The 25,487-nt window shown below is 47.4% G+C and overlaps 1 protein-coding gene across 3 annotated transcripts in view; it reads left to right on the top strand.

Moving 5' to 3' along the window:
* The window catches only part of COL4A6 (collagen type IV alpha 6 chain), a 271,356-nt gene that overhangs the window by 218,485 nt on the left and 27,384 nt on the right, over positions 1–25,487 (top strand). For all 3 annotated transcript variants that reach the window (XM_034650007.1, XM_034650008.1, XM_034650006.1), the window contains 17 exons: positions 2,525–2,593; positions 4,299–4,334; positions 7,552–7,614; positions 8,443–8,478; positions 8,656–8,697; positions 9,664–9,756; positions 11,087–11,140; positions 16,046–16,105; positions 17,159–17,203; positions 17,701–17,754; positions 18,995–19,064; positions 19,991–20,098; positions 21,004–21,144; positions 21,978–22,082; positions 23,140–23,300; positions 23,781–23,960; positions 24,537–24,720. In XM_034650007.1, the coding sequence (XP_034505898.1) occupies positions 2,525–2,593; positions 4,299–4,334; positions 7,552–7,614; positions 8,443–8,478; positions 8,656–8,697; positions 9,664–9,756; positions 11,087–11,140; positions 16,046–16,105; positions 17,159–17,203; positions 17,701–17,754; positions 18,995–19,064; positions 19,991–20,098; positions 21,004–21,144; positions 21,978–22,082; positions 23,140–23,300; positions 23,781–23,960; positions 24,537–24,720 (1,501 nt within the window). The remainder of the gene's footprint in view (positions 1–2,524; positions 2,594–4,298; positions 4,335–7,551; positions 7,615–8,442; positions 8,479–8,655; positions 8,698–9,663; positions 9,757–11,086; positions 11,141–16,045; positions 16,106–17,158; positions 17,204–17,700; positions 17,755–18,994; positions 19,065–19,990; positions 20,099–21,003; positions 21,145–21,977; positions 22,083–23,139; positions 23,301–23,780; positions 23,961–24,536; positions 24,721–25,487) is intronic.

The raw sequence follows: 25,487 nt of genomic DNA, 5'->3' as shown, positions 1-25,487 counted from the left end.
ACCATGCCCTTGCAAGGCTGTTTTTACAAGCAACTAGAAAGAGAAAAATAACACATTCAAGCCTGTTATCAACCTTACTTGACATAATCTAAACTACTAAGGGTATCGAGGTGATAGATTTAGCTAGAAATCATATTCCTAGATTCCATAGTTACATGAATTAATTGGCATTTTTTCAGTATGTCTTATTCCAGTGCTATCCCACGTTCTTTTTTGTTTGTTATTATTAAAGTATAATTGACATCTAACATTATATTAGTTTCAGACAAACAACATAATGATCTGATATTTGTATACATTTTAAAATGGTCACCACACTAAGTCTAGTTACCATCTGTCACCATACAGAGCGATGAATTTTTTTTTCTTATGATGAGAACCTTCAAAGTTTCCTCTCTTAGCAACTTTCAGGTATACAATAAAATATGATTTGCCCTAGGAGCACCTGGCTGGCTCAGTCAGTGGAAGATATGACTCTTGATCTCAGGGTTGTAAGTTCAAGCCCCACGTTACGGTATAGAGATTACTTAAAAATAAAATCTTTAAAATATATATTATTTACTATAGTCACCACACTGTACAGGACATCCCCCTTGACTTCCTTATTTTGTAACTGGAAGTTTATACCTATTTCTCCCCTTCACCCATTTCACCCATCCCCTTTCCCAGCCTCCCCTCTGGCAACCACCAATCTGTTCTCTGTATCTGAGATTTGTTTCGTTTTGTTTGTTTGTTTTGCTTTTGCTTTTGATTCTACATATCAGCGAAATCATACAGTATTTGTCTTTCTCTGTCTGACTTATTTCACTTAAAAACGTAATGCCCTCAAGGTCCATCCATGTTGTTGCAAATGGCAAGATGTCATTCTTTTTTAATGGCTAAGTAGTATTCCTGTGTGTGTGTGAGAGAGAGAGACAGAGAGACAGAGAGACAGAGAGAGAGAGAGACATCTTCTTTATCCATTCATCCATCGATGGACACTTGAGTTATCTCCATATCAGGGTATGTATACCAAGAAAACAAAAACACTAATTCAAAAAGATCTCTACACCTTATATTCATTGAAGCATTGTTTAGTTAGTATTTTACTGGAAGAGCAGTACCATTGCCTTCAGTGACCAAGTTGTGGGTGTGAGTATCCGCGTAAGAAAGTGGGACAAAGCACAAGCCTCAGTTCATCATAAAGGACCTTGACATCTAAAGACCAAACCAATATGCAGCGGGGGTGGGGGTGGGGGGGTGGAGAAAGACGTATTACCAACATAGTATGAGCTTGTTTGAGTCACAATGGCCTCCAAACACTGCCATGGCAACAGAAGAGGAGAGCAAATCACATCTCTGTTAAGAAAACGGAAATCCAGGAAAGTGAGGAAATGCTGCCCCCAAGAGGCAGAAAAGAAATACTGAGGTAATAGACACCCTAACAGCCAAAAGGACAAGGGTCAAACCTAATCCTGTCCCTAAGCCTCCCCTTAAACCTAACTAGGAACTTGGGCATAGATTTTACTAAGCTGAACCCTTACTAACCCTTCTGAACCTCGAGTAGATATTCTGTCAAGCTTATTTGATGAAACGAGTGGCCATAAGAATAAGGGGAAGCAGGAAGCATTCGGAAAGAAGGGGCTTCAGGGACCCACTGTTCTTCTATCACACCTATGATCCTTGAGGTCGAAGAAGCCATAATTCAGCCAACTCTTCAGTCCCCAAAGTTTAGTCCTACCTCCAGTACTAATCCTGACTTCCCCTTAGGTATAGGGATGTCGATTTTCCCCAGGAGGACAACATCTAGCAGACATTAGCCAGCATCTGCCACAGAGACAGTAAAAAGTCTGGTTGGTAGTCAGGTTCGGCATACTTTCAGATGCTCTCCATGTTGACCGTGAGACACGCCAAGCCTCTTAGGCAGGGGTTGACGCTGAGGTTTTGTGGCAGAGGCACAAAGTGGAGAGGGTTTTATCTCTTAAACCGGAGGGTCGCAAACGCCCGTGTGACCCACGACTGCGGCTTGGTTTGATATTTTTAAAGGTTTGTGCGTAACGAGAGAAGAATACAAGACAGAGCCTAGATATGGCCCACAAAGTCTAAATTCTTTACTAAGTGGCTCTTTGCAGAAGGTCTCTAAGCTCTGTGCTAACCAGAGGCCGTGTCAACGACCTACCTATGAGGCGTGGGGCAGAGGAGCGGTAGGCTTACGAATGATGTGTGTTACCTGTACATGCTCAGGTCAGTGTCCTGAGCAGAGTCAAAGTCACCTACTTCCTCATCCCTTTCCAGACTCCTGACTTGGGAGTTGGGGAAGCAGGCTTATAGCTTTGAGACACAGCACCGTTTGGGGCTATGTACGTTGCCCCTTAGCACAGCCATAGAAGAAACCACATAGTTCCAGACTTTCGCTGTTGCGTCCCTATGTGATCAGATCATACTGTTAACAAAACTCTGTGTGTGTGTGTGTGTGTGGGGGGGGGGGGGGGCACGCGTGCATGCGCATGCATTTCTTCACAAGTGTTTCTTCTTTTTCACTTAGGGGCTTCCTGGTCAGAAAGGCTCTAAAGGTGAACCTGTCCTTGCCCAAGGTATTTTCAAAGGAATGAAGGTAAGAGCCTCTAAGGCAGACAGCTAAGTAGGCTGGCTATAAGTTGAGTTCCCCGGGATTGGGCCCCAGCTCCGATAGAAACATTTCCAGAACTAGCATCTGTGTCTCTATTTAGGGAGCAGAGCGAGCTAGATTTAAAAGGGATCTGGAGCTTTTTGTGGCAGAAACACTGACAGAAATGTTTGCAACCATACTGTCGAAGAGATTTGCTTTATAGGATCTAGACCAAAACTGGGAGACAGATCAGCAAACAAACAGTTTGCATGGGTATCATTTCCTTTGACTAGCCAAGACTTATCCTGGAGGCAGTTACCTTTTGTCTACCCTACCACCCTTGATGTCTGCATACCTTGGTATGAAGCCACATTAGGTCTCTGCTCATCTCAGCATGGCCTCTGGCCCAGGATCCTGGCCCCGCCCTTTCCTGTACCTGCACACGAGGAGCCCATTACCCTAGCAGGGCCCCTGGCTGTCTGCAAAAATTGCCCATCAACTCTGCAGCTGTCTGGAAACTTTCATCTCTTCCTAGAATTGACAAGAACCTTCTGTATTCTTGTGACTATAATCTTGGTGTATGCTACCTGGAATCCTGTGGGCACCTCAGGAAACTCTGGTGCCCAAATGATTGACCCTATTCCCTTGCAGAGTGGGAGGTGGGCTCATCATTTCCCTGGTAGCAGATGGGAATCTATGCGCCCAACATCTGAAGGGAAGATGCACACATGTTCACTCAGCTAAGAATGGCAAAATTACTGTCTTCCACCCATGCCCAGAACCAGGAGCGCTGCAAATCAGTTTGGAAGGCAGTGACTGGGGCTGGTGGCTGAGAACTGGAGAAGGTACAGGGTTTAGGCTCTTGGCTTAGCTGCCACGGCAGAAGATCGAATGGTAAGCTTGGAGAGGAGCTCCTGATGGTCGGATTCGTGTTGCTCATTTTACAGATAGAAAGACTGAGGTACACTGAGACTATGTGACTTGCAGCCTCACATAGGCAGTTTACCGAAGAGCTAAAATCCAGGCAGTGCTCTTTCCATGCCGCAGAGAGCTGATTTTTTTTTTTTTTGACTGTAAGCCAAATGGGGTAAGACTAGCAGGTGTCAAAATATAGTCATTGTCATAGCAAACATTGATTAAATGGCTTTGACAAAAATCACGGAGTCCCTGGACCCAGTGGAACACAGCAATTTCCACAAGATGGTTATATTACAGATTCATACAGTGACTTAAGATGCTGCAAAGTAATTAAAATGTAATCAGAGACTGTATGCTCTGTTGATTCTCCCTTGAAATGTCTGATTTGCATTGTATACATATGGGCACAGATTCTCTGGGGATGAAGGCACATGGGAAGGTAGCTTTGCTTTCTTCCAAAAAGAGCAGGAGAATCACCAGCCCTCAGAAGCAGTTTCTAACTGATAAGTTCCTAGCAAAGGTGAAAATTAATTACTCCAAGTAAAATATGAAATCCTGTTCAACCAAAGCTATAATATGTGTCTTCTAGAGTCCGGATTTTTCTTAGGGAAAAAAAGAAAGTAGGTGGTTGAATATGCCCGATTCATGCATTATTTAAAACACAAGACCTTGACAGAGGAGGTCCAAGCATCAGCAATGTGTTTTTCTGCCCATGAAGCATAGGTCCGTTATCTATGAATAATACCACAGGCTTAATTAATCTCTTCAGTGTCCTGCCTTGTCTGTTTCTCAGGGGGAGCCTGGACTGCCTGGACTGGATGGAGTCAATGTAAGTTGTCACTTCTGGGTGGAGCGCTCAATGTTTGGTCGGCCGTCACTGCGGGTCCCTTTGCATTCTTCTTTGCTACGGTGTTTAAAGGTCTTTGTAGACTTTCTCAAGGAAACTCTGGACAGTTGAGGTAGAACGGGTCACACCTTTGACATTTTCTGGGTGAGAAAGTTCTGAGAGAGTGGGATGTACCCCTCAAGTTACACAGGAGGCAGCCTTTGGGACCCTTAGGCCAGGGACCTGCCTACTCCCTGCGATGCATTAAGAAAGAATTTCTCCTTTCATTCGGCAAGCGTCTACTAACTTCTCTGTGCATTCAGAATGCTGCGAGTTAAAACAGAAAAGAAGTTAAACACTCTTCTGTGAAAGCTATTCTGTCTAGAAATTCCTTTTAGGGACTCTTAATAACTAGGAGTCTGTGAGAGGGCATGAGTTGTATTAATAAAGAACTTTCTGGAGTGCCTGGGTGGCTCCATTGGTTAAGCATCTGCCTTCGGCTCAGGTCATGATCCTGGGGTCCTGGGATCGAGCCCCACATCAGGCTCCTTGCTCAGTGGGGAGTCTCCTTCTCCCTCTCCCTCTGTCCCTGCCCCAACTCAAGCTCTCTTTCTCTCTAATAAATAAATAAAACCTTAAAAAAAATAAGAACTTTGTATTTCCTAGAGTTGCCATGTCATTGTTGCTTTCCTTTGAAGTGGCTTCGGAAAAGCCCCTTTTTTCTTTCTTCTTTTCTATGTAGGGGTTACTGCCTTTCTTCTTTCATCCAGAGCCACTATTGAGCTCCTACTAGCCGCAAGGTGCCATGAGTGATCCCTGAGACAGAGGTCTCTGCCTACCCCCACCCCCCCCAACACACACACCAAGATGTGAAAAACTAGTAGGACCGTGGCATAAGAATTCCTCACCAGGGACGCCTGGGTGGCTCAGTCGGTTAAGCGTCTGTCTTCGGCTCAGGTCATGATCTTGGGGTCCTGGGATCAAGCCCCTCGTGGGGCTCCCTGCTCAGTGGGGAGTCTGCTTCTCCCTCTGCCTGCCGCTCCCCCTGCTTGTGTGCTGGCTCTCTCTGTCAAATAAATAAATAAAATCTTGGGGGGAAAAAAGAAATGGAAAAAATAATTCCTCACCAACTTGGAGGAAGAGATGCTGTCTGCCTAAGGATACATCACGGGAGACTTTATATCTAAGATGGAGAAGATAGCCTCTGAGAACTGCGGGTGATGTTTGGGCTGGCTGGCAATGGGAGGAAGCTTTCTAAACAGAGAGAGCAGTGTTGGAGGAGGTAGACAAGAAACAGGATGTGTGCAAGCACACACGCGAACAGAGGTGAGTGAAGACCAAGAGCGGATGGGTCCCTAGCACCAGACAGCACTGGCTTAGAGGGTGTGTTACCTACATTTGCAGAATCACATCCACGTTGTTGTCTGCCTAGCTTCTCCTAGGGATTCATTGCTTTGCCCACAAAGGTACAAGTGTTCGTCAGCAGTGTTGACAGGCATGATCAATAAATCCTTTAGATCAGGGGAGGATGATTTGGTGGCTGAATAAGAGATTTGTGATCAGTAAGGGGACCCCAGGTTATTTTGTCGAAGAAGTGTTCTGTTTCCTGGGGGCCCTCTGAACCCCTATTTTCTCATGACTTCGCTTAGCCTCTCCATCCCTTACCTATCCCCTCATCACCGTCCCCCCATTTTCATCGGGCCATCCATTTTCCCATACCATCTTTCTCTTCAGATTTTATTGTCTTGCTTGTAATACTGTCCCTGGCAATTAAGTTTCAAACAGTTTCTTGTTTCCCTTCTGCGTTTCTCTTTGACCCACGGAAATGTGCGTCGTTTAATTTCCCGATATTTGGCAGCTGCCCCACTATCTTTATATGGTTGATTTCTACTTTGATCTCAGTGCAGTTTGGGTCAACACTCCGTATGGTTTCAATTCTTTTAAATCTGTTGAGGTTTGTTTCATGGCTCAGCGTGCGAAACTGTCTCGGTGAATGTGTCGTATGCGCTTAAAGAGAATATGTGTTCTGCTGCTTTGGGGTAAAGTGATCTAAAAAATGTCCATCAGGTCAAGGTAGTTGACGGCATTGTTTAGGTCTTCTGTGTCCTTACTGATTTTTTTTTTAATTTCGTTGTTCTATTAATTACTGAGGGGGGGATGTTAAAATTCTCCAACTCTAGTTGCAGATTTGTTTATTTCTCCTTGCAGTTCCATCAGATTTTGTTTCCTGTGTTTTGAAGCTACGCTATTAGATGCACATACATCTAAGATTGTTCTGTGTTCTTGATGAGCTGACTTAGTTTATCATGGCAAAGTGCCCCCTCTTCATCTCTGGTAATACTCTTTGTCCCAAGGTCTACTTTATTTGATGTTGACTAAGTGTTTTGCTTTCTTTTGAAGTTTTTGTTTTTTATATCACTTTAATACAAAATTTTTTCAAATATAGAGCAAAGGGGAATGGATTTTGCCGGGAACACCCACACCATTAAAGTTTTACTATACTTGCTTTATCCCACTTCTATCCATCTATCCATCTCTATCCATCCATCAATCAGTCTTATGGTTGATGCATTTCAAAGTAAATTGCAGAGAATAGTACTCTTACCTCTAAATACTACAGAATCCCTATCATTAGCTAGACTTCAATATGTCTTTGCAGTTTTTCTTTTTATATAAAGGTTACATACAATGAAATAAACACATCTTAAATGGTACATTTGCTGAGTTTGGCAAAGACGTATTCCTCTGTAACCCAAACCCATCTTAAAGTATAGAACATTCTCATCACCCCAGAAAGCCCCCTTCTGTCCCTTCCCAGTCAATCTCTGCCCCCACCCAAAGGAAACCACTGTTCCGATTTCTCTCCAACATAGTTAGTTTCTCCCACTCTAGAACTTTATATAAAGAAAATAATATAATACGTAGCCTTTGGGGGGGGTCTGGTTTCTTTCACTTAGCACAATGCTTTTGAGCTTCATCCACATTGTAACATATATTAGTAGGTTGTTACTTTTTATTGTTGAATATTTATTCCACTGTATAGATGTATCAGTTATTTATCAGTCCTCATACCAGTGGATACCTGGGACAGTTCCAATTATTTTCTACTATGAATAAAGTTGCTATGAATAGTCTTGTGCAACTCTTGTGGACGTATATTTTCACTTTTCTTGAGAAACTGTCTTTTTTTTCTGACCTTCGTAAAAACTTTCCTCTCTAGGGTCCACCAGGAGCACCTGGGTCCCCAGGAGCGGTAGGACCCATGGGACCACCAGGATTGCAGGTAAGACCAACGTAAAAGGCCACATGATCACAATACTCACATGAATGCTTTCCCTACCGGGCCACGGATTAAATATAAGCCTGTGTAGGCTTTCCTGTTGGAAAAGGCAGCCTCCATTCATGGAGGATTTAAGTGACGCATTCTCTTGGAAGGGGCTGTTTGTTGTAATTATCACAGTCTTTCTGACCTCCACTCTGTGCCTCCCAAGCCTCCGACTCTAGCTCAACCTAAAGTACAGCCCAGGGATGGCAGCTGCCTGGCACACCTATTTACACCTTCCACCCCCTCGCCCATGACAGACCCTGCTAATTAATCACACTGTCACCACCATCACCCACCCTGAACACAGAAGCAGCTTCGGAATTCTTCTCCATTACTGCACCTTGGGCAGGGCTACCTACCTATCCTGAGGACACCAAACCTATTTGCCCTCACCATTATAGAAAGAACATAGCCAGTTATCCCCATGTGGTTCTGGGAAAGACCTGTTTCCAGAATGTTCTTTCTCCGGTGCATGAAATCTCACCACTGATTACTTTGGTTTAGCTTTGCCCAAGGCCATTATTTTTTAAATGTCTAGCCTATTGGGAGGAACGATGCATGAGTCTTTACCACCTTAGCATGGACATGGTTATCAGGCCAATTTGGGAGATTTCAAAGGAGATTTAAGAAAAGGGGAGGGCACCATGAGAGAGGGAGCTACAGTTTGCTGCGCTAAAGCGAGAATATACTGAGGGGGGTGGGAAACTCATCTCCAGTGACTCTTCACACGCCCAGGTTCTTTTTGTCTGAACTAACAAGTGCTCGTTCCTTTCATTTTTAATATAGGGTCCTCCAGGTCCCCCCGGCTTCCCTGGTCCTGATGTAAGTATACTTTGTTTGGGGGCATTTGGCCTCCTACCATTAAGTGTTCTAGTTTCTCCAGAGAGACTCTGGTGTGGTTAAACACACTTTCTGGTAAAAGACTGAATTCCAATTTAAGTTCCTGGAACTTGTTTAATAATTGATTTTGTTTTTCCTCCCTACAACCCTGTTCCCTAGGGGAATATGGGGTTAGGTTTCCAAGGAGAGAAAGGAGTCAAGGTAAATAGATTTTGGAAAATACAATCTGCATCCCATATGCTCCCAGAAACATCTCGGGCTATACACCTGTGCCTGCTCATTTTAAGGGGAATTGGATCTTTGCCTTGGGAAATGAGCATTTCCCACTCCACGTGGGTCCTGTGGTGGGATCCCGGGAGGGGCTACTTGTACACACACCACACGTAAGCTCCTGGGGTCTTTTTCCTTCCAAATACTGTAGTCTCCCTGCTTCCGACCTATGAGGTGTGCATGTCTTACAAACATACTCTGTTGAAATCGATTCCCTCCTCCTTCCACTTGGGTACTTCGCCGATGCTCCGTATATTGCGTCACCTTCCCTTTGTTTTTCTTTGCTTCTCCTCTTCCCTCCACCCTTGCTCTTCCTCCTCCTCCTTCTCCTCCCGTCTCTCTTTCTATATCCCCTCTATCTCTCCTCCTCAACCTCTCACCATTTTCTTCTACTTCCCTTCCCTTGTTCCCCTGTTTCTGTCTGTGAGATTTTGGGAGCCTGGAAGCTTGCCCTCTCCACCTTTCATGGCTGCCTCTTGTAGATCGCACTGCTTCCAAATCCAGCCTCCAATGTTCCAACACAGATTTCGCTGCCTCTGTTCATGCTCTTGGCAAGGACTGGACCAATTAGAGTCTGATCGCCGTTGCCAAGAGGTGGCCATTCTCCTTGCTCAAAAGCCTTTTTTGCTCTCTTTTAAATACCCTCGGATGCATGACCCTGGCAACCACGAACCTGTGGTTTCCTTTCATTCATCTTGCTTCTTCCCTCTGCAGTGCTGGTACAGAATGCATTTGGCCAGGCTTATAATTCCTCCCACCCCTTGGTACCAAGCATTTTGTTTCCTCGCTGAGGCAAGGGTGAGAGTAAAGAGGCCAAAGGAATGGACAGTTTATTTGTGAATGACATCTAGAGGACAAACCTTTCTGCTTTGCTTAACATTCCCTTTGATTTTACAGGGGGATGTTGGCCTCCCAGGCCCTGCAGGACCCCCACCCTCTACCGGGGAGCTGGAATTTATGGGATTTCCCAAAGGGAAGAAAGGATCCAAGGTAGTGAATATTTAAGCATAGGAAATGCTAACCACCCTTTTCCTATTAATACCAAAGTTCAACTTTGATAACCAGACTCAACTAGAAGAACAGAGGGTTCTGGGTCATGCTTTTTTGTTTGGAAATGAGGGTAAAGCCTTCTTTGTGTTGTCCCCTGTGAAAAGCTTTCTAAAAAGGCTGTGTTTGGGTGCATGGATATGAGTGTGCCTGGGCTTCTGAACATTTGTTTAAGTACTATTTTTTGTGTTTTTGTTTTTCAAATTCAATTATCAAGGTACTGAATAATTTAAAACAAACATTAAGTAATTGGGGTTTTTTCCCTCTTAACTCCCAAACTCTCAATACTTATGCTGTCCCCAAAGCACTGTGACAGTACACATAGGGTATACATGCTTGCTTTTAAGTTATCTTTTTAAAGAAGTTATTTGCCCTCAAAACTTGACCCTAATGTATACTGTATAATGTATAATGTATACTGTCACCAAGTGGCAGTAAATGCCCTAATTTGCCTGACACGAAATACCAAGGCTGAAGCTATAGACCTGTTTAGCTGAGATATGTTATAATCTCTATTTCGATGTGAGTGAGTATACACCTCGTAATATTCAAATGACTGTATGCTATTAAGGCGTGTAGGTATCTTTCAGTAACCTGCATTCCCTTCCTTCCTAGGATCCCTTAAGAATTGTGATTCTCGGCTTATGATCAAGGGACCCTGGTGGGGGAAGGTGTTTACTTCCATTTCTTTAATTTTGTCTTTGTGGAAGCAACAGCTCCAGGCCCTCTTCCAGTTTACAGAAAGTAATCATTAATTTGGGAACCGTTTGGGAGCATGTGAAAGATTGCCTGCTTCCCTGATCATGCCCAAACCTTAGGGAGCCCTTCCATGGCACAACTAGGTAAATTAGAATATCCAGGAAAAACAGATTAAAGTGTTATGGGTCCCCATCCAAACTGTAATTGTTACTCTTTCCCCCAAACTGTTGATTTCTTTGCAGCCCGGAATTTGCAACAAGAAATCACACTGAATGGCTCCTTCCACTAGAGAGACAGCAGATGATCATCTTTTCTGTCTCCCAATTAGCTTCAACATTTGAGATTCTATTTTAAACAGTTTTCATTCCCTGCCATGGGCCTTGGTATTTCCCATACCACAGGGGCTCCCCAAACTGATATCCCGGTGCAGGTATTAGTTGGGGATTCTGGGGAACTGATGCCACAGGATACCCCCTTGGTTGTCCACTGCTCAGCCCAAGAAGCTCAGGGGAGCCATATCCTTTATGTTCACTGTTTCCTGCTGCCACTCACTAATCTTTGGTTCATTTTCCAGGGTGAACCAGGGCTTCCGGGTTTCCCAGGAATAAGTGGCCCTCCAGGTCCCCCGGTAAGTTTCCCCGTTTGGTCAACATGTATTCAAGGACCTGCTCGGACAAAAGCTGTAGCAGTAGCAGGCTAACAGGAAGACCTCTTCCTGTGCTTGTTGTAGAGCACTGTACCACCTTCATTATTAGAAGGCATTTAAGGAAATGTTCTTCTTTCTCGAACCCATGGGGACCTTAGCATGGTTCTTCACAAGGCTAGTTATTAGCTCTTAGCAGTTATTAGCTCAAGCTCTAGAATGAAAACAGACCTAAGATTGACTTCTGATTTCACCAATCTCTAGCTATGTGACCTTGGACAAGTTTCTTAACCTTCCTGAGTTCCAGTTTCCCTCCAAAAAGGGAGGGGGGATGATAATGTCTTCGTTATGAGGATTAAATGAGATAACATGTGCGGGAAAGGACTTCGGGTGCCTGGCATGTATCAATTGTTCAGTGAATAGTGCTTAATTTTAGTAATCCTATCTTCACTCTCCTATCTGCCATTGTATTTTAGCGTCGTTCACTCAACACATACCTTTTGAAGGATACCTAGGTGCCAGGCATTCGGCTAGACAACAGTGAAGAACAGTCAAAGACTTAAAAGTTCTTGTCCTTGAGGAGAGTTCATTCTAATGGGGAAGTGAGGGAAGGAGATGCAATGAGCAAGTAAACAAATGAATCAAGAACAAGCTTGTATCATAATAAGTGGTACATAGAAAGTTAAAGAAAGGGTAAAGCGATGGAGCTTGGAGTGAGAATGGGGTGGGCTACTTTGGGCAGAGCGATCACGAAGGGCCTCTCTGAGGAAGTGCACATTATGAAGAAGTAAATCCTGTGAAGATCAGGAAGAGCATTTTCTGCCAAAGGAACCGCAAGTGCCAAGACCCTGAGGTTGGAAAACGCTCATGGCTTTGCAGCAAAAGCAAGAGAGAAAGCGGGTGGAATAGACTGAGCCAGGGCCAGAGCCACAGCATGGAGCCCTTTATAGGTCGAATGTGGCTTTTAGGTTCAGTGGAATGGGAAGCCATCGGAAGGCTCTAACTTGCATTTTTTTAAAAGATTTTATTGATTTCTTTGAGAGAGAGCCTGAGCACGGGGCGGTGGGGGGGGTAAAGGGGCAGAGGGAGAGAGAGAAGCAGACGCCCTACTGAGCAAGGAGCCCATGGGATGCAGGGCTTGATCTAGGACCCTGGGATCATGACCTGAGCAGATGCACCCAGCACCCCTTTAATTTGCATTTTTATTAAAGGCTTATTTACTTATTTTAGAGAGAGTGAGAGAGAGCACAAGCTGGGGAAGGGGTAGGGGGAGAGGGAGAGACTCTCAAGCAGACTCCCCGCTGAGTGTGAAGTCAGCCTGGGGGGGGGCTTGATCTCAAGACCCTGAGATCATGACCAGAGCCAAAATGAAGCATCCAATGCTGAACGGACTGAGCCACCCAGGCGCCCCCCCCCAACTTGCATTTTTAAGAAGATCACTCTGGCAGGGGTTAGGGGTGGGGGTGTGGAGGATGAGGGGAGGCTGAAGCAGCAAACAGAGACGACTACATCAGGCCAGGGGAGAAGAGGGGGCAGTTTGCACTCTGGTGATAGCAATGAAAATGAAGAGAAGTGCATGGATTGAAAATGTAAAAAAAATTAAATAAACTTGTTATTATGGAGCATTTTAAACAAATACCAGGAAGAGAGAATGACATAATGCTCCCGCTGTGTACTTATCATTCAGCTTTGACATTTAACAACTCAGCCAAGCTGAAGCAAATAACAGACTTATTTCAACATAAAAGACTCCAGTATTTCTAAGAGATAAGAACTTTTTAAAAGCATAGTTACAGGGCCCCTGGGGGGTTCAGTCAGTTAAGCGTCTGACTCCTGATTTCAGCTCAGGGTCACAATCTCAAGGTCGTGAGACGGAGACCCATCCAGGCTCCCCCTTTCCCGGTTCAAGAAGCCGCTCTAGTAGTGCAGGTGGGTGTAGCCATCTCCGCTGGCTCAGCTGGGGCCATGGGGAGCCGGCTTGGGGTCGGGGGAGAAGCTTGGGCAGAAGGGGGCTGCGTGGTGGCCTGCCTCTCGGGCGAGCATACCTCTGAGGACCCGTGGCTGAAGTGGCCGTCGCTGGGCCGCGGGGCTGACAGCCCCTGGCTCCAGCCTAGCGATCTCGGCTCTCCTGCCCCTTGTCCCACCCGCCTCACCCTGCCTCAGGGACTACGTACCCCCCCACTCCTGGCCACGTGGCTGAACTTGAGTTTTTGCAGAGCCATTAAATATGCTTGAACCAAAAATAGCAGGAGACCAGGGCCCTAGCCAGTAGCCAGTAGGCCTCGCAACAGCTAAGCTAGGGCTCTAAAGAGGCTTTCCTGGACGCGGGTGAGAAGGGGTTTGGGAGCAGTGGGTACAGGACAGAAAGCTCCTGGCAAGCCCTGACTGTGACGCGGCAGGGTCCCAGGACGTCTTGCTAGAACAACTTGGTCAGCAGGGCCCTGTACGGTGCCTCCCTGCCCGGTCTGGAGACAGACTGAACCCACAGCCCAGTATCTTGCCAAGTCACGTCTGTTTCATTGGCTTTAACCTCCCCTGCCGCACACAAAGAAGTTTCTTTGATTTTTTTTCCTTCTTAAACTTTTTAGGTATTTATTTTTACACACATGGTAGCACAAGCTCTCTGAGAAAGCGAGAGTCCAGAAACCCTCTCTGCTTTCTTTCTTTCTTTCTTTCATTTATTTATTTTTTAAAATTATTTATTTGAGAGAGAAAAAGAGAGAGTGTGTGTGTGCAAGAGCAGGGGGGAGGAGCAGAGGGAGAAGGAGAAGCAGACTACCCCTGCTGAACAGGGAGCCCGATGTGGGACTTGATCCCGAGACCCCAGGATCATGACCTGAGCCGAAGGCAGATGCTTCACCGACTGAGCCACCCAGGTGCCCCACCACCCCCTTCTGCTTTCTGAAGCAGAAGGACAAAGTCCTCTTGTCTTTGCAACTGCAGGCAAGACAGGTAGACAGCATGAGAGTTCCTGGACCTGCTTCACTTCTTGCTTTGTTCTCTGGGTCATTCTGTGTAATTCAACAAGGACGTATGGAGCGACCTTGTGTGTGTTTGGTGTGTAGTAGCGCGTCTTAGAGGAGATGGAAGTGAGTGTGGTGGAGACCTCCTGCTTACAGACTTCCCCTCATGAGCCATCTCCGTGCTGGTAAGAGTCTGGGGCCGTGTGGGCTGCCACACCTGCCGTGGACAGGTCAGGGAAGGCCGCATGGCGCCTGGCTTTGGAGGCCCAGAGACATGTTCCACCGGGTGGCAGGATGCCTTGGTTTCCAATTTGAGATGCAGCCCTAAGATTTCAAATAAATTTGTGTTCAGCTTGACCCACAGGCCTTTCAAATAGAAATCCTATTCAGCGTGGGGTCTGAGCCATGTGACGCAAAGCTATAGAAGAAGGAAAAAAAGAAAGATGGGCGGGAACCAAAGTCTGCTTTGAACTAGACCCTTCCCAGACGCGCACTCCACCCTCCACCCCACAATAAAAAGCCACACACACACACAAAAACCCTACATTAAAAACAACAGCAATCAAAAAAACCCACTGGGGCTTAGAAAGCTAAGGGCTATTCAGCCCGCTTTCAGTACCCATGGGAATGCTCTGAGTATATAAGAGGAAGAAAACACTGGAAGTGGGATTCAAGCATTGGCTGCACAACCAGCTGAGGCAGGTCACATCAAGAGGGTGACAGGAGACGCGACACAACATTTACTGTCTTTCACAAGCTCGCATTCGAGAAAGCGTCACTGCCTCCTTCACTCTTACAATAGGCCTAAATGTTGTTTGCCAAAACCTATGCTCCAGAAATTTCACGTTTAGGGGCGCCTGGGTGGCTCAGTCGTTAAGCGTCTGTCTTCGGCTCAGGTCATGATCCCAGGATCCTGGCATTGAGCCCCACATCGGGCTCCCTGCTCTGCGGGAAGCCTGCTTCTCCCTCTCCCACTCCCTCTGCTGGTGTTCCCTCTCTCGCTGTGTCTCTCTCTGTCCAATAAATAAATAAAATCTAAAAAGAAAAAAAAAAGAAATTCCACATTTAAACAATAACAACAAAATGGCCTCGGCAAAGTTTGCCATGAAAGACATTATCCACTTTGGTAGTGAACTCTTCCGTATCTCAAGGGCCGAGAATGTGCTTGCCTTGGACCCAGAAGAAAGCGTTCTCACTCACTCTGCTTTTTGGATTTCTGCTTGTCCCTAGAGACTCTCCAGGTCATGCCCATGGCAACGAAGCCCTCACCTCCTGTGAGCAGGGCAAGAGGGGCTGAAGACCATCTCATCGTGCCCTTTGGGGTGCTGCTAGGGCCCGCAGGGCCTAGACCACACCTAGATAGAAGTAATCCTTCCCACCGAAAAGGATGACGTAGCCATCATGCCTCCCAAGGGCAAAAGCTCTTCCCTCTAGTATTGACCCCCAAGGAGTGACACAATTCTTCATTTGAGGGTCAAAGAAACAAGCTCCTAGGTGGTAGAAGGCAGCCTGTTTCTCATACAAAGGGCCTTGGAATGGAAGTTTGAAGACCCGGCTGGCTCATCCATTCTGTAACCCATACAAGGTGCTGAAGTGTTCTGAGTGTTAGTCTCCCCGTCTGCCAAACCAATGAAGTTAGATATTTAATCATTTCTATGCTGGTACTCCACGTGGCTATGAATACATGTAATCATGTTCAGGGGGACAAGACATTACTTCTAAAACCAAGAGGGAACCTTGAATGAATGGTCCAAACTCTTCTTAGGCCTTATGGGCTTCTCAGGCAGTGACAAGAGACAGTGTGGTGAGCCCCCCCCCAATGGCAACGGCATTGATTCCAGGTTACCTCCCTGCTTTGGATGGAGCCAGGAGACTTATGAGGAAATGGATGTTATAACTTCTGATTTCTTTTTTTTTTTTCCTGTAGGGATTCGGAACTGCTGGAGAAAAGGGAGAAAAGGGAATCCCTGGTTTGCCAGGACCTAGGGTATGAACCTAGAATGTTGCTTGTCCAGGCCTGTCAGGTTATCCGGTCCTTTGGGTCCATTTTTTTGTCCTGTTCGCATCTTTATGTTGTATAACTGGATGGCCACCGAAGCTTCTCTTATTTCTCTTCCTCAACCTTCTGCCAGGTCCCTCAGACCTCCTCCTTTTCACTTTGCCCCCATTTCCTTGACTTAGTGGCTCTCTTGAATAAGGAATTACTCCTCAGCTAACTTCTTTTCCTTGTCATTATAGAGAATTGTGTTCTGGGCTAATGATGGGGTGAGCGTCGTCTTGCCTTCACTACCTTCTGTCCTGGGGGAACATGGGCTAGGGTGCACATGCTATAGAAGGGAAAGAGGACCAAGTAGAATCTTCATAGGACAGAAACAAGCCTGGGATGGTCTAGAACATAGTGAGCGACATCTGCAGTCAACAATTTCCAGTAATAACCCCTCTTCAAGTGCAGAAATAATTGTTAGCCTTTGTGATTCTAAATGCTTCAGGCACTTAGGTGTTAGGCTATAAGCAATTGGCCAACCTTAGCCTTAAAGAGGTAACAGTTAGAGAACTGTGATTTTGGCTTAGTCACAAAGCTCGTTAAGAATCTTTTGAGTGTTCGGCAATGTTTGCCCTTTACCCTGCCATTTATTTCTCTACTTTTCTCTACTCCCTTGTCTTGAAAAGACATAATCACCAGCAAAGAATGCAGTTGGGGTGAGAGACAAGAGGCCCTCCCACAATCTATTTAAAAATGTCATGACTTGGAACTAATGCAGACTAAGTATAATACCACCCAGCCTTTCTACCAAATTCCACCCAGTACTTAAAATGTTTCCATTTATTTTGCTCTTTAAAATTGCTCTGTGTGGCTATTCAGCTTGACGGATTAGTGCTTAGAAAGAAGTCATTAAGCTAGGTCTAGGGACATTCTCTTACCTGATTTTAGGAGCTGGCTAAGTTCTGAACTCAGTGGGAAAGCTTTGTTATGTAGGTCTATTGGCTTTTTCTAGTGAGGGCTATTAATCTTTCTAAGGTGGTTCCATTCTCTTTACAGGGTCCCATGGGTTTAGAAGGACTCCAAGGCCCTCCAGGGAGTCAGGTACTTTTGGTTAATTTCACTAAAAGCCTGCATGTAACGTTCTCATCAAAAGACCCCCTTGCTTTACTTAACATGGCCATCGGTCCAGAGGGAGCCACTGCTTATAATACAAATTGTCCACTTCCCTTTGATGGGTATAATCTCAGCTGCTCTCTTCTTTTGTCTTCACCCACGGAGCTGAGTAATCCAGTGTTGACCAATCCAGTGCTGTGCCATGGTCCTACTTCTTTATTGTGTTCTCAGGGGCTAGCCAGGCCAGCCTGCTTGTATTGTATCCCTAGCCTTGGGGCCCATATACCTCCTAACAGGCAGGTTGGCTACCTCATGCCATATTGCCTTCTGGAACATTGTATACCCTCCAGAGTCAGGTAGAATCCGTGCATACCCTGGAAGGCCAACCAAGATCCCTGTGCCATTTTGCCCTGGTCTCGTCCAAAGACCAGTCCCTCTTATGCTATTAGACATTCGACTTAGTTGTAACTGTGTTTTTGTCACAGGGCAAGAAGGGGTCCTCAGGTTTCCCTGGGCTTAATGGATTCCCAGGAATTAAGGTAATGTTGTTGGGAAGTGAAAATCCAGGATTGGGGTGGTGGAAGGGTGAAGAATTCCCATAAATGCTGTTTAGTCCATTTGGCCGCTCTAAGAAACTATCAGAGATGGGCTGGCTTATAAAAAAACAGAAAATTATTCCTCACAGATCTGGAGGCCGGAAGCCCGAGATCAGGGTGCCAGCATGGTTGAGTGAGGGTCCCCTTCCGGGTCACTGACTTCTCACTGTGTCCTCACATGGTGGAAGGGGCAAGCTAGCTCTCTTGGCCTCCTCTTATAAAGGCACTAGTCCCAATCGCGGGGGCTCAGTGCTCACGACCTGATCCCCTTCCAAAGGCCCCACCTCCTAATACCATCACTTTGGGCATTTGGTTTTCAAAATGAATTGGGGGCAGGGGGGGATGCAAACACCTGGACCATAGCAAATGTCTACCTATGAGATGAAGTATTCTTTCACTATTTTAACACTTTAAATGTTACTCTTTTCATGCGAAGTGCACGAACCGTACTCTGAACACACAAACCCAATAAGCCTTCCTTACCTTAGATACTGCTTGATCGGAGTAGACTAATAGCAAGGGGCGGGGAAGGGCTGCGGGAGCAAATCCATCTCTACAAGGAGGAATGTTCTACTATTGACATTGTTTAGAACGGCCAAATTTTTGGTTTTATGGTTGTTTTTAAATTCTCTACAGACAATGCATCCCCTTATCGCCTGTACCAGGGACAGGCAGCTCCTACCACTCCTCCGGGATATGCCACTGTATCTGATTCTCATACCTGAATCCCCCTTTTTGGGGGGACTTAGGACTCCTTTGACTTCCTCTGCCTGAAATCATCCACTAACAAGGCCAGTGACGGTAGCAGAGTCCTGGGCCTGCTTAGAGTGGGGGGGAAAAGTTGAAACTGCCCCTTCCTTTGCACCTCTTTGGTGCAGCAACGTTGTCTATTTTGGGGATCTGCGTCCCAGGCCCAGAAGCAGATGATCTGGGAGTCAGGTTGCCAAATAAAATTGGGATCCCTTATTTTTGACAGGTTTGCAAATTGAGTGTCAGGCCCCTGGCCTGCTTTGCGCTGCCTTCACCTGAAATTTATTGAACTGTGCACTAGTTGGCCCTGGGAATCAGGGGTTGCAGAAGGAGAAAGCTTTTATTTTCCCGAGGAATGGCTTTGAGGGCACATAGAGCTTGAGCGATAAGGTCACAAACATTCATTTGTGTTTAACCAACTGAATCTTTACAGGGTGAACAGGGTGCCATTGGCCTGCCGGGCCCAGATGTTTTCATTGATACAGACGGTGCTGTGATCTCAGGTGCAACTTTTCATTGATTAGAGTGAAAAATAAAGGACCAGGGGTTACATTCTATAGTCCCTGTAATTGTTAAGAGGGTACTTTGTCAGCCACTGGATTGCTGCTGAAGCCAGTGCCCTCAGGGGTCCCTCAGGGGTCCTGTACTTGGGAAGTGAAGCTAACTCTAATGTCTTTGGGCAAAGAAGCCAAGGCCTACACTCTGTGTTTGTGCTGGGTCCACTAAGACTAGGGTTTTGGTCGGACTGGGCCTGGGCTTGCTGAAAATTGATATCCTCACCAGCGAGGCTGACTTCAGCCTGATACTATGGGACACTTGGGGTCTCATCTGCGTGATCCCATGCATGCTTGGGTTTGACAATTGCATAGGAGGTGGGAAAGTATCCAACTGTTCCCATTGCCTTCTCCCAACATCTCTATGCCCCGTGTCTCCAGCGACTGCTTGCTTGGGCAAAGGCTTCTGCTACTGTATCTCTTCTGCTTCGATCTCTGAAATTATTTCTCCCCTCTCATCCTCTCTGGCCCATGTCCTGTCCGGTAAACTCATTGAAGCCCAGGTGTCAATGATTGACAGTGACTTCCCGGGAACCTATGGGCATAACATGAATAGTAGACTTCAACACCTTAATCCAGATGGTAGACGTTTAAGGCATGACAGCAGGTTAATAGTAGAAGAACGTTCCTAGTACTTATCAGATCTTACCGTGGAAGGTTAGCCCTGGCCAGACCAGTTCTGAACACTAGTGGAGCCTTAGCTCCAGTTGGCCCATGATCACGCAAGGCCATTAGCATCTGGGAGACCTGTGAAGGGCAAGAAAGAGACTTCTACCCTGAGGACATCTCCTTGCAACCCTTCTTAGGCATTCGGTGGCATTTGTGGTCTTCCTCTGGGTTTGCTTACTGCTTTTTTTTTTTCATCACAATGCCAGGTTATCCTGGAGACCCCGGTATGCCAGGCCTCCCAGGACTTAAAGGAGATGAAGGCATCCAGGGCCTGCCTGGCCCTTCTGGCGTCCCCGGCTTGCCGGCTTTACCAGGTGAAACAAATTAACCCACCCTTGCACAGACACGCTGGTGCCCAGCATGCCCTTCTACACCCGTCTGGTCTGGGTACATACGTAGTCAGAGTCAAAGGAAAGGTAGACTGTAGTCACTAAGTTCCCCAGCACCAGCCCAAGGCTAATGTATATGATAGGACATGGGCGAGCAGCTTTCCTTCGGCCTGAATGACGGAGTGTTGCTAGGCAATCCTTTTGGGGTTTGCAGCAACCAGAGGGGGCCTGTGTTGGGCTGCTGGACCCCTACCACTCTCCTGTGGATTTGCCATCCCAGCTGATGCTTGCTAGCAGGAGCTAACAAAAGCCCAGAGGAGAGTTGGTACCCAGACCCTCACTCCGTGCTTAACTCACACACTAAATGGCCCTGGAACCAATGACTGAAACCACCACTGGAGGAGCGCACCCCTATGTCATTCTGCAGTATGGAATAGAGAACGGCCGTGCCAGATTCCCAGAGACCATGATGAACCCAATATAAAGCTTCAGACAGGGCTTTGAAAGGCATCCGTTTCTAAGTTGGAGATGGGCATCTGTAAGGAGCCCTGTGCTTTGAAAGCAACCCCTTGGGGGGAAGGGTAGAGCTGATCCCACCACCGAGTTTGAAAAATCACGAAGAGGGAGACTGGAGACCAGGTTTCCCTCTCAGGTTTGCCAACAAAAAGCTCTGCACCCTTGACCATGTTTCCCCATGTCCTTGGGCCTCAACTTCCCAGGAGGTTGGGCTAGATGATTCCTAAGGACCCTTCTAACTGACGCAAGAGAAGGGCAAATGGTCTCCCAAATTCTTCCCTTGGAGTGAGTTTCCAGCGTATGCCACTGATTGGAACACCCCTGGGACAATAGGATGACGTGATTAGCATTATTGTGTGGACTTATCCTTCCAGGTGCCCCAGGTGCCCTAGGGCCCCAAGGAGTTCCAGGCCTGAAGGGGGACCAAGGAAACCCAGGCCGCACCACAGTTGGGACAGCTGGCTCCCCTGGCAGAGACGGTTTGCCAGGCCTGCCCGGCCTCCCGGGGCCCCCCGGTAAGTCGTTCATTTCTCTCTTTGGTCTTGAGACTCAAGTGCGATCAGGACTGCAGAGCTCATGATTCTTGAGGGAGAGAGCATTTCACAGGAGAATAGCCAGGACACATGATGATGCTGCCACAGGTGAGCGACCAGAGAGGTGAAAGCATACGTCAAGGAGCAAGAAGCTCAGGCCACCGCGATGCCCAGTCGCTCCCTAATGCCCTCCGATTTGTGGACTCATTTCATCCCACCCTCCGTTGTTTTCAGCCCTCTGCCTCTGGTCTCGCAGCTCGTGAGGAAGCAACATTGGCTCTCTCAAGCTTCCCCTGGTCCTCAGGGCTCCAGTAGGGTGGGCTCGGAGCCTGAGACAGGGGAAGCCAAGCCTGGATCCTCAAGAGGGTTGCTCAAAGCCTCAACAGGCCTTATTCTTCTTATATCTTCTGAGTAGGGGATTCTAGATTCTAAGAGAAAGGCTGGTCATGGGCCCAGCATATTTCGTTGTCATCTAAGCCCCATGACCATGTCATCTAAACCCCAGGAAGCTTGTACCCATTTCCTCTGTTGTCCCAAGAGCACTTTCTGGGGTAGATATTGGGACCGCTGACTTACTGAAGCTGGCTTGGTCATTCCTGTGCCCTCAGTGTCTAGTCCAGTGCCTGGAACGTAGTAGCCCTTCTGTAAGTCTTAGTAGAGTGACAAGAGCCACCAGGCGGTAAGACTCACCTCAGACGTTGGGTCCCTGTCCCTGCTTTGGTTGCTGACCCTCAAGGACACAGGCCTTAGCGGCTGAGCTGCTGTACCGAGTCACACATGACGTGACCATCTTTGACATTTCCCTTTCCCTGAAGGTCCAGCATTTGAGACTGGAACCCTACAGAACGCAGAGCCAGGCTTCCCTGGTCTCCGAGGAGAACGAGGTCCAAAAGGAAACCCAGGCCTCAAAGGAATGAAAGGTGATTTTTTTGTCCCCTTGGGTTTCTGTGTTCCCCCAAAATCCTTGCAGAAGGCTTTCTGGGGCATGAGCAGACCGAAGGCTTTGGGGACCTGAACAGAAGCAGTTGGGGATTTTGATCAGGGATTTGATTATAGGACTGTTGGCAGTGCTCCATACTTAGGGCTCGGAGACTGAAGCTGGCAATTGAGGTCACATGGGCCAAAGTGGCTCTCGGGCTCCCCTTCCTTCTCCTACCCCGTCTGCCAGCAGAAGCTGTGGCCAGCAGCCCCAGCTGTTAGCCAGCACACATTGCAACCCTTGCCAGGGCACAAGGCCAAAGGCTGGAAGTCACTTATCATTACCTTCAGCCTGAAGGAAAGGACTCTGAACAGGTCAGGCCCTGGCACTCCAAAAAAGCCAGCTGGCTCCAGGAAAACAACCACAGGTCCCCACGGATGGTAAAGGTTGATCGATTAGCACAGCCTTCGGCAGCATGGCTCCGTCCATCGTCTGGCGGCCTCGGGGTGGTTCCTCTGTTGCACGCTCTGGAAGGCCCGATGCTAAAGTGCAAATAAATCAGTTTATCTTAGTTGCAGCCCAGGCCAAGGTGGAGGCAGAGGTGAGACTGCTGGCCAAGGAGAGGTTTGGGGATGGCCTAGGGGTTTCAAGTACCTGAGATCTTTCCCCTTCTTTCACAGAATGAGCAGCCCTCCTCAGCCACAAGCGCAGCGGTCCTCACTTCCTCTTCCTTTTTCTCAGCGCCACCTCCTAACAGGTCCCTACTTACTAGCAGAGCTAGTTCAGAAGTTTTTTTTACAAGTTCCATCTCTGTTGTTCAGCTCCAAGGAGGACTATTTGGAGGGAAAAGGAAGGGAACTGTAAGCTTTGACTTAGGATGTGAGCCTGGGCCCTTCCCTGACTCACTACGGAGCTAGCGTACTTCCTGAGACCTGTCACCAGGCCTTCTGGATCCCTCCATGGGGTTGTTCAAGGCACAGATCACCACGGTGTCCTATCATCCTTTTTCTTAGAAAGGTGGTCCACTTTGTTTAACCATTGTCTTCTTTTCCCCCCAGGGGACTCGGGCTTTTGTGCTTGTGACGGTGGTGTCCCTAACACTGGACCACCTGGGGAGCCAGGCCTGCCTGGGCCACCCGGCCTCATAGGCCTTCCAGGCCTTAAAGGAACCAGAGGAGATCCAGGCTCTGGGGGTGCACAGGGCCCATCAGGGGCTCCAGTAAGTTTTATCCAACCTTGGCCCCGAGGGAGCACTGGGAGCTCTCCAGGGCCCCTTACACCCGCCCCACTTTCCTAAAACCCAGGAAAGAGAGATGGAGATAAAACAAAGCTTCAGGGTTTGGATCTGTAGTATGAAAAACCAAAGTCCCCTTCTGCATTGACCTGACTATGTTCCCTCCGTCCCTCCCTTCCTTAATCCCTCCCTTTCTTCCACAAAATCATTTGTATTTGCCTAGCACGGCCCTGGGGCCCTGAAGATAAAATCCAGTTGATACAAGGTTACCATCCCCAAAGATTTCAACTTTGACAAAGGATAAGAAACTAAATGGGCAATTGTGATCCAAGATGATGACACATTCAAGTGCCCAGAGCTGTGCCAAAAGGTACCCAAGGATCTGCTTCAGGTCAGATCCAGGCTAGGTGCCAGAGTCCTCCCATGTCTGAATCTCCTGATTATACCCTTTTGTCTCTTTCTCAGGGTTTGTTTGGGCCTCCGGGTCACGCGGGCCCCAAAGGAGAGAAAGGGGAACAGACTCTCAGTTCAGGATCAGGGGTGCCGGGGGAGCAGGGTGATCCTGGCCCCCAGGGGCTCCCTGGGGAGACCGGAGCCCCAGGCAAGGATGGAATACCCGGCTTACCAGGTCTGCCAGGCCTCCCAGTAAGTTGATCGTTCCTGGGTGACGAGCTCTATAAAGCTTCACATCTGACTTTGCGGGGGGGGGGGGGTCGGGGCGGTTTCTGGTGGCCACTAGACCATGAGATAGGGCAGAACAGAGCCCCCAGCATCTCTTCCGGCCTCTGACGCTGACACTCTTTGCTCTGTGCTTTTCCTTTTGTTAAAATGGGAATCTCTTTCTGGGCCTGGGTCATCGGCTTAGTCGATAAACACTTGTAACAATTGACCCTATCGCTTCAAATGCTTTAGCTTCTCAGTAGCTTTCTCCCACAAGGAATCCAGCTGCTTTCTGGGCCCCCAAGGACTGTTACCCTGCTCCTGTTTCCTGCCCCCCTTCCCACCACCGATCTAGAAGTTTTTGCATCATCAGATCTCCGAGGGTTGACTAGCTTCGTTCCCATTAACCAAATTAGAGGAATTGATCAAGAAACTGGAGGGATCAAGGATTTTAACCAAAAATGAAGCTTTGGCCACACTGTTTACCTCTTTCCTGCTTTCAGAAGCTTTTCCCGATCCATCTTTCAGTTGGACTTTCATTCCTTCTTCTGTGTTGTCTAGGGTGACGGTGGACAGGGCTTCCCAGGTGAAAAGGGGTTACCAGGACTTCCTGGTGAAAAGGGCCACAGTGGTCCAACTGGCCCCCCAGGAATTGGGCTGCCAGGATCTCCTGGACCTCGTGGGTTTCCTGGAGATCAAGGAATCAATGGATTACCAGGGCAACAAGGCCTCCCTGGGCTTCCTGGTAAGTCACGAAATCAGATGGCCTGGGACATGAAAAACTGACCCTTTGTAGAGTGTGGCTATTTTATGACCCAGGTGCATGAAATGTGTCCGATAATGAGACTCGGCTGAAATCACTGTTTGCAATTTCTAAGGGTTTTCATGTGGAAAAAGGAACATAATTATGCTGTGGTACACCTACACAGAGCAATGTGGATTTCAGTGCCACTTAGTAAGAAAACTTCCTAACAGACCAGTCTGAAAAGCAACAGAGCTGCCTTGGGAGCTTACGAGCTCACAGTCCCCAGAAAACTTCAAGCAGATTCTGCATGGCTGTTTTGTTACAAGTACCGTGGAAGTAATGAGCAGGAGATGGGATAGGTGTCCTCTAAGTTAGATGGTAATGCCATCAGCAGGGAAGAACCTTTCCTTCATTCCTGAGGTCTCGGATTGACAAGAGACCCTACTTGTATCTAGTCTCATTTCCTACCTTAAACCCCTCCCATTTAGAGAACTTCTTTTTGTTCCTGAACTGTAGGAATTCTTTTTTTTTTTTTTTTTAAAGATTTTATTTTTTTATTCGACAGAGACAAGAGACAGCCAGCGAGAGAGGGAACACAAGCAGGGGGAGTGGGAGAGGAAGAAGCAGGCTCACAGCGGAGGAGCCTGATGCGGGGCTCGATCCCATAACGCCGGGATCACGCCCCGAGCCGAAGGCAGGCGCTTAACCGCTGTGCCACCCAGGCGCCCCGTGAACTGTAGGAATTCTAACGAGTGACAGCCCCGCTT

Source organism: Ailuropoda melanoleuca, chromosome X, assembly GCF_002007445.2.
Source record: "Ailuropoda melanoleuca isolate Jingjing chromosome X, ASM200744v2, whole genome shotgun sequence".
Classification (NCBI taxonomy): Eukaryota; Metazoa; Chordata; class Mammalia; order Carnivora; family Ursidae; genus Ailuropoda; species Ailuropoda melanoleuca.
This window is presented reverse-complemented; position numbering and strand designations above follow the sequence as displayed.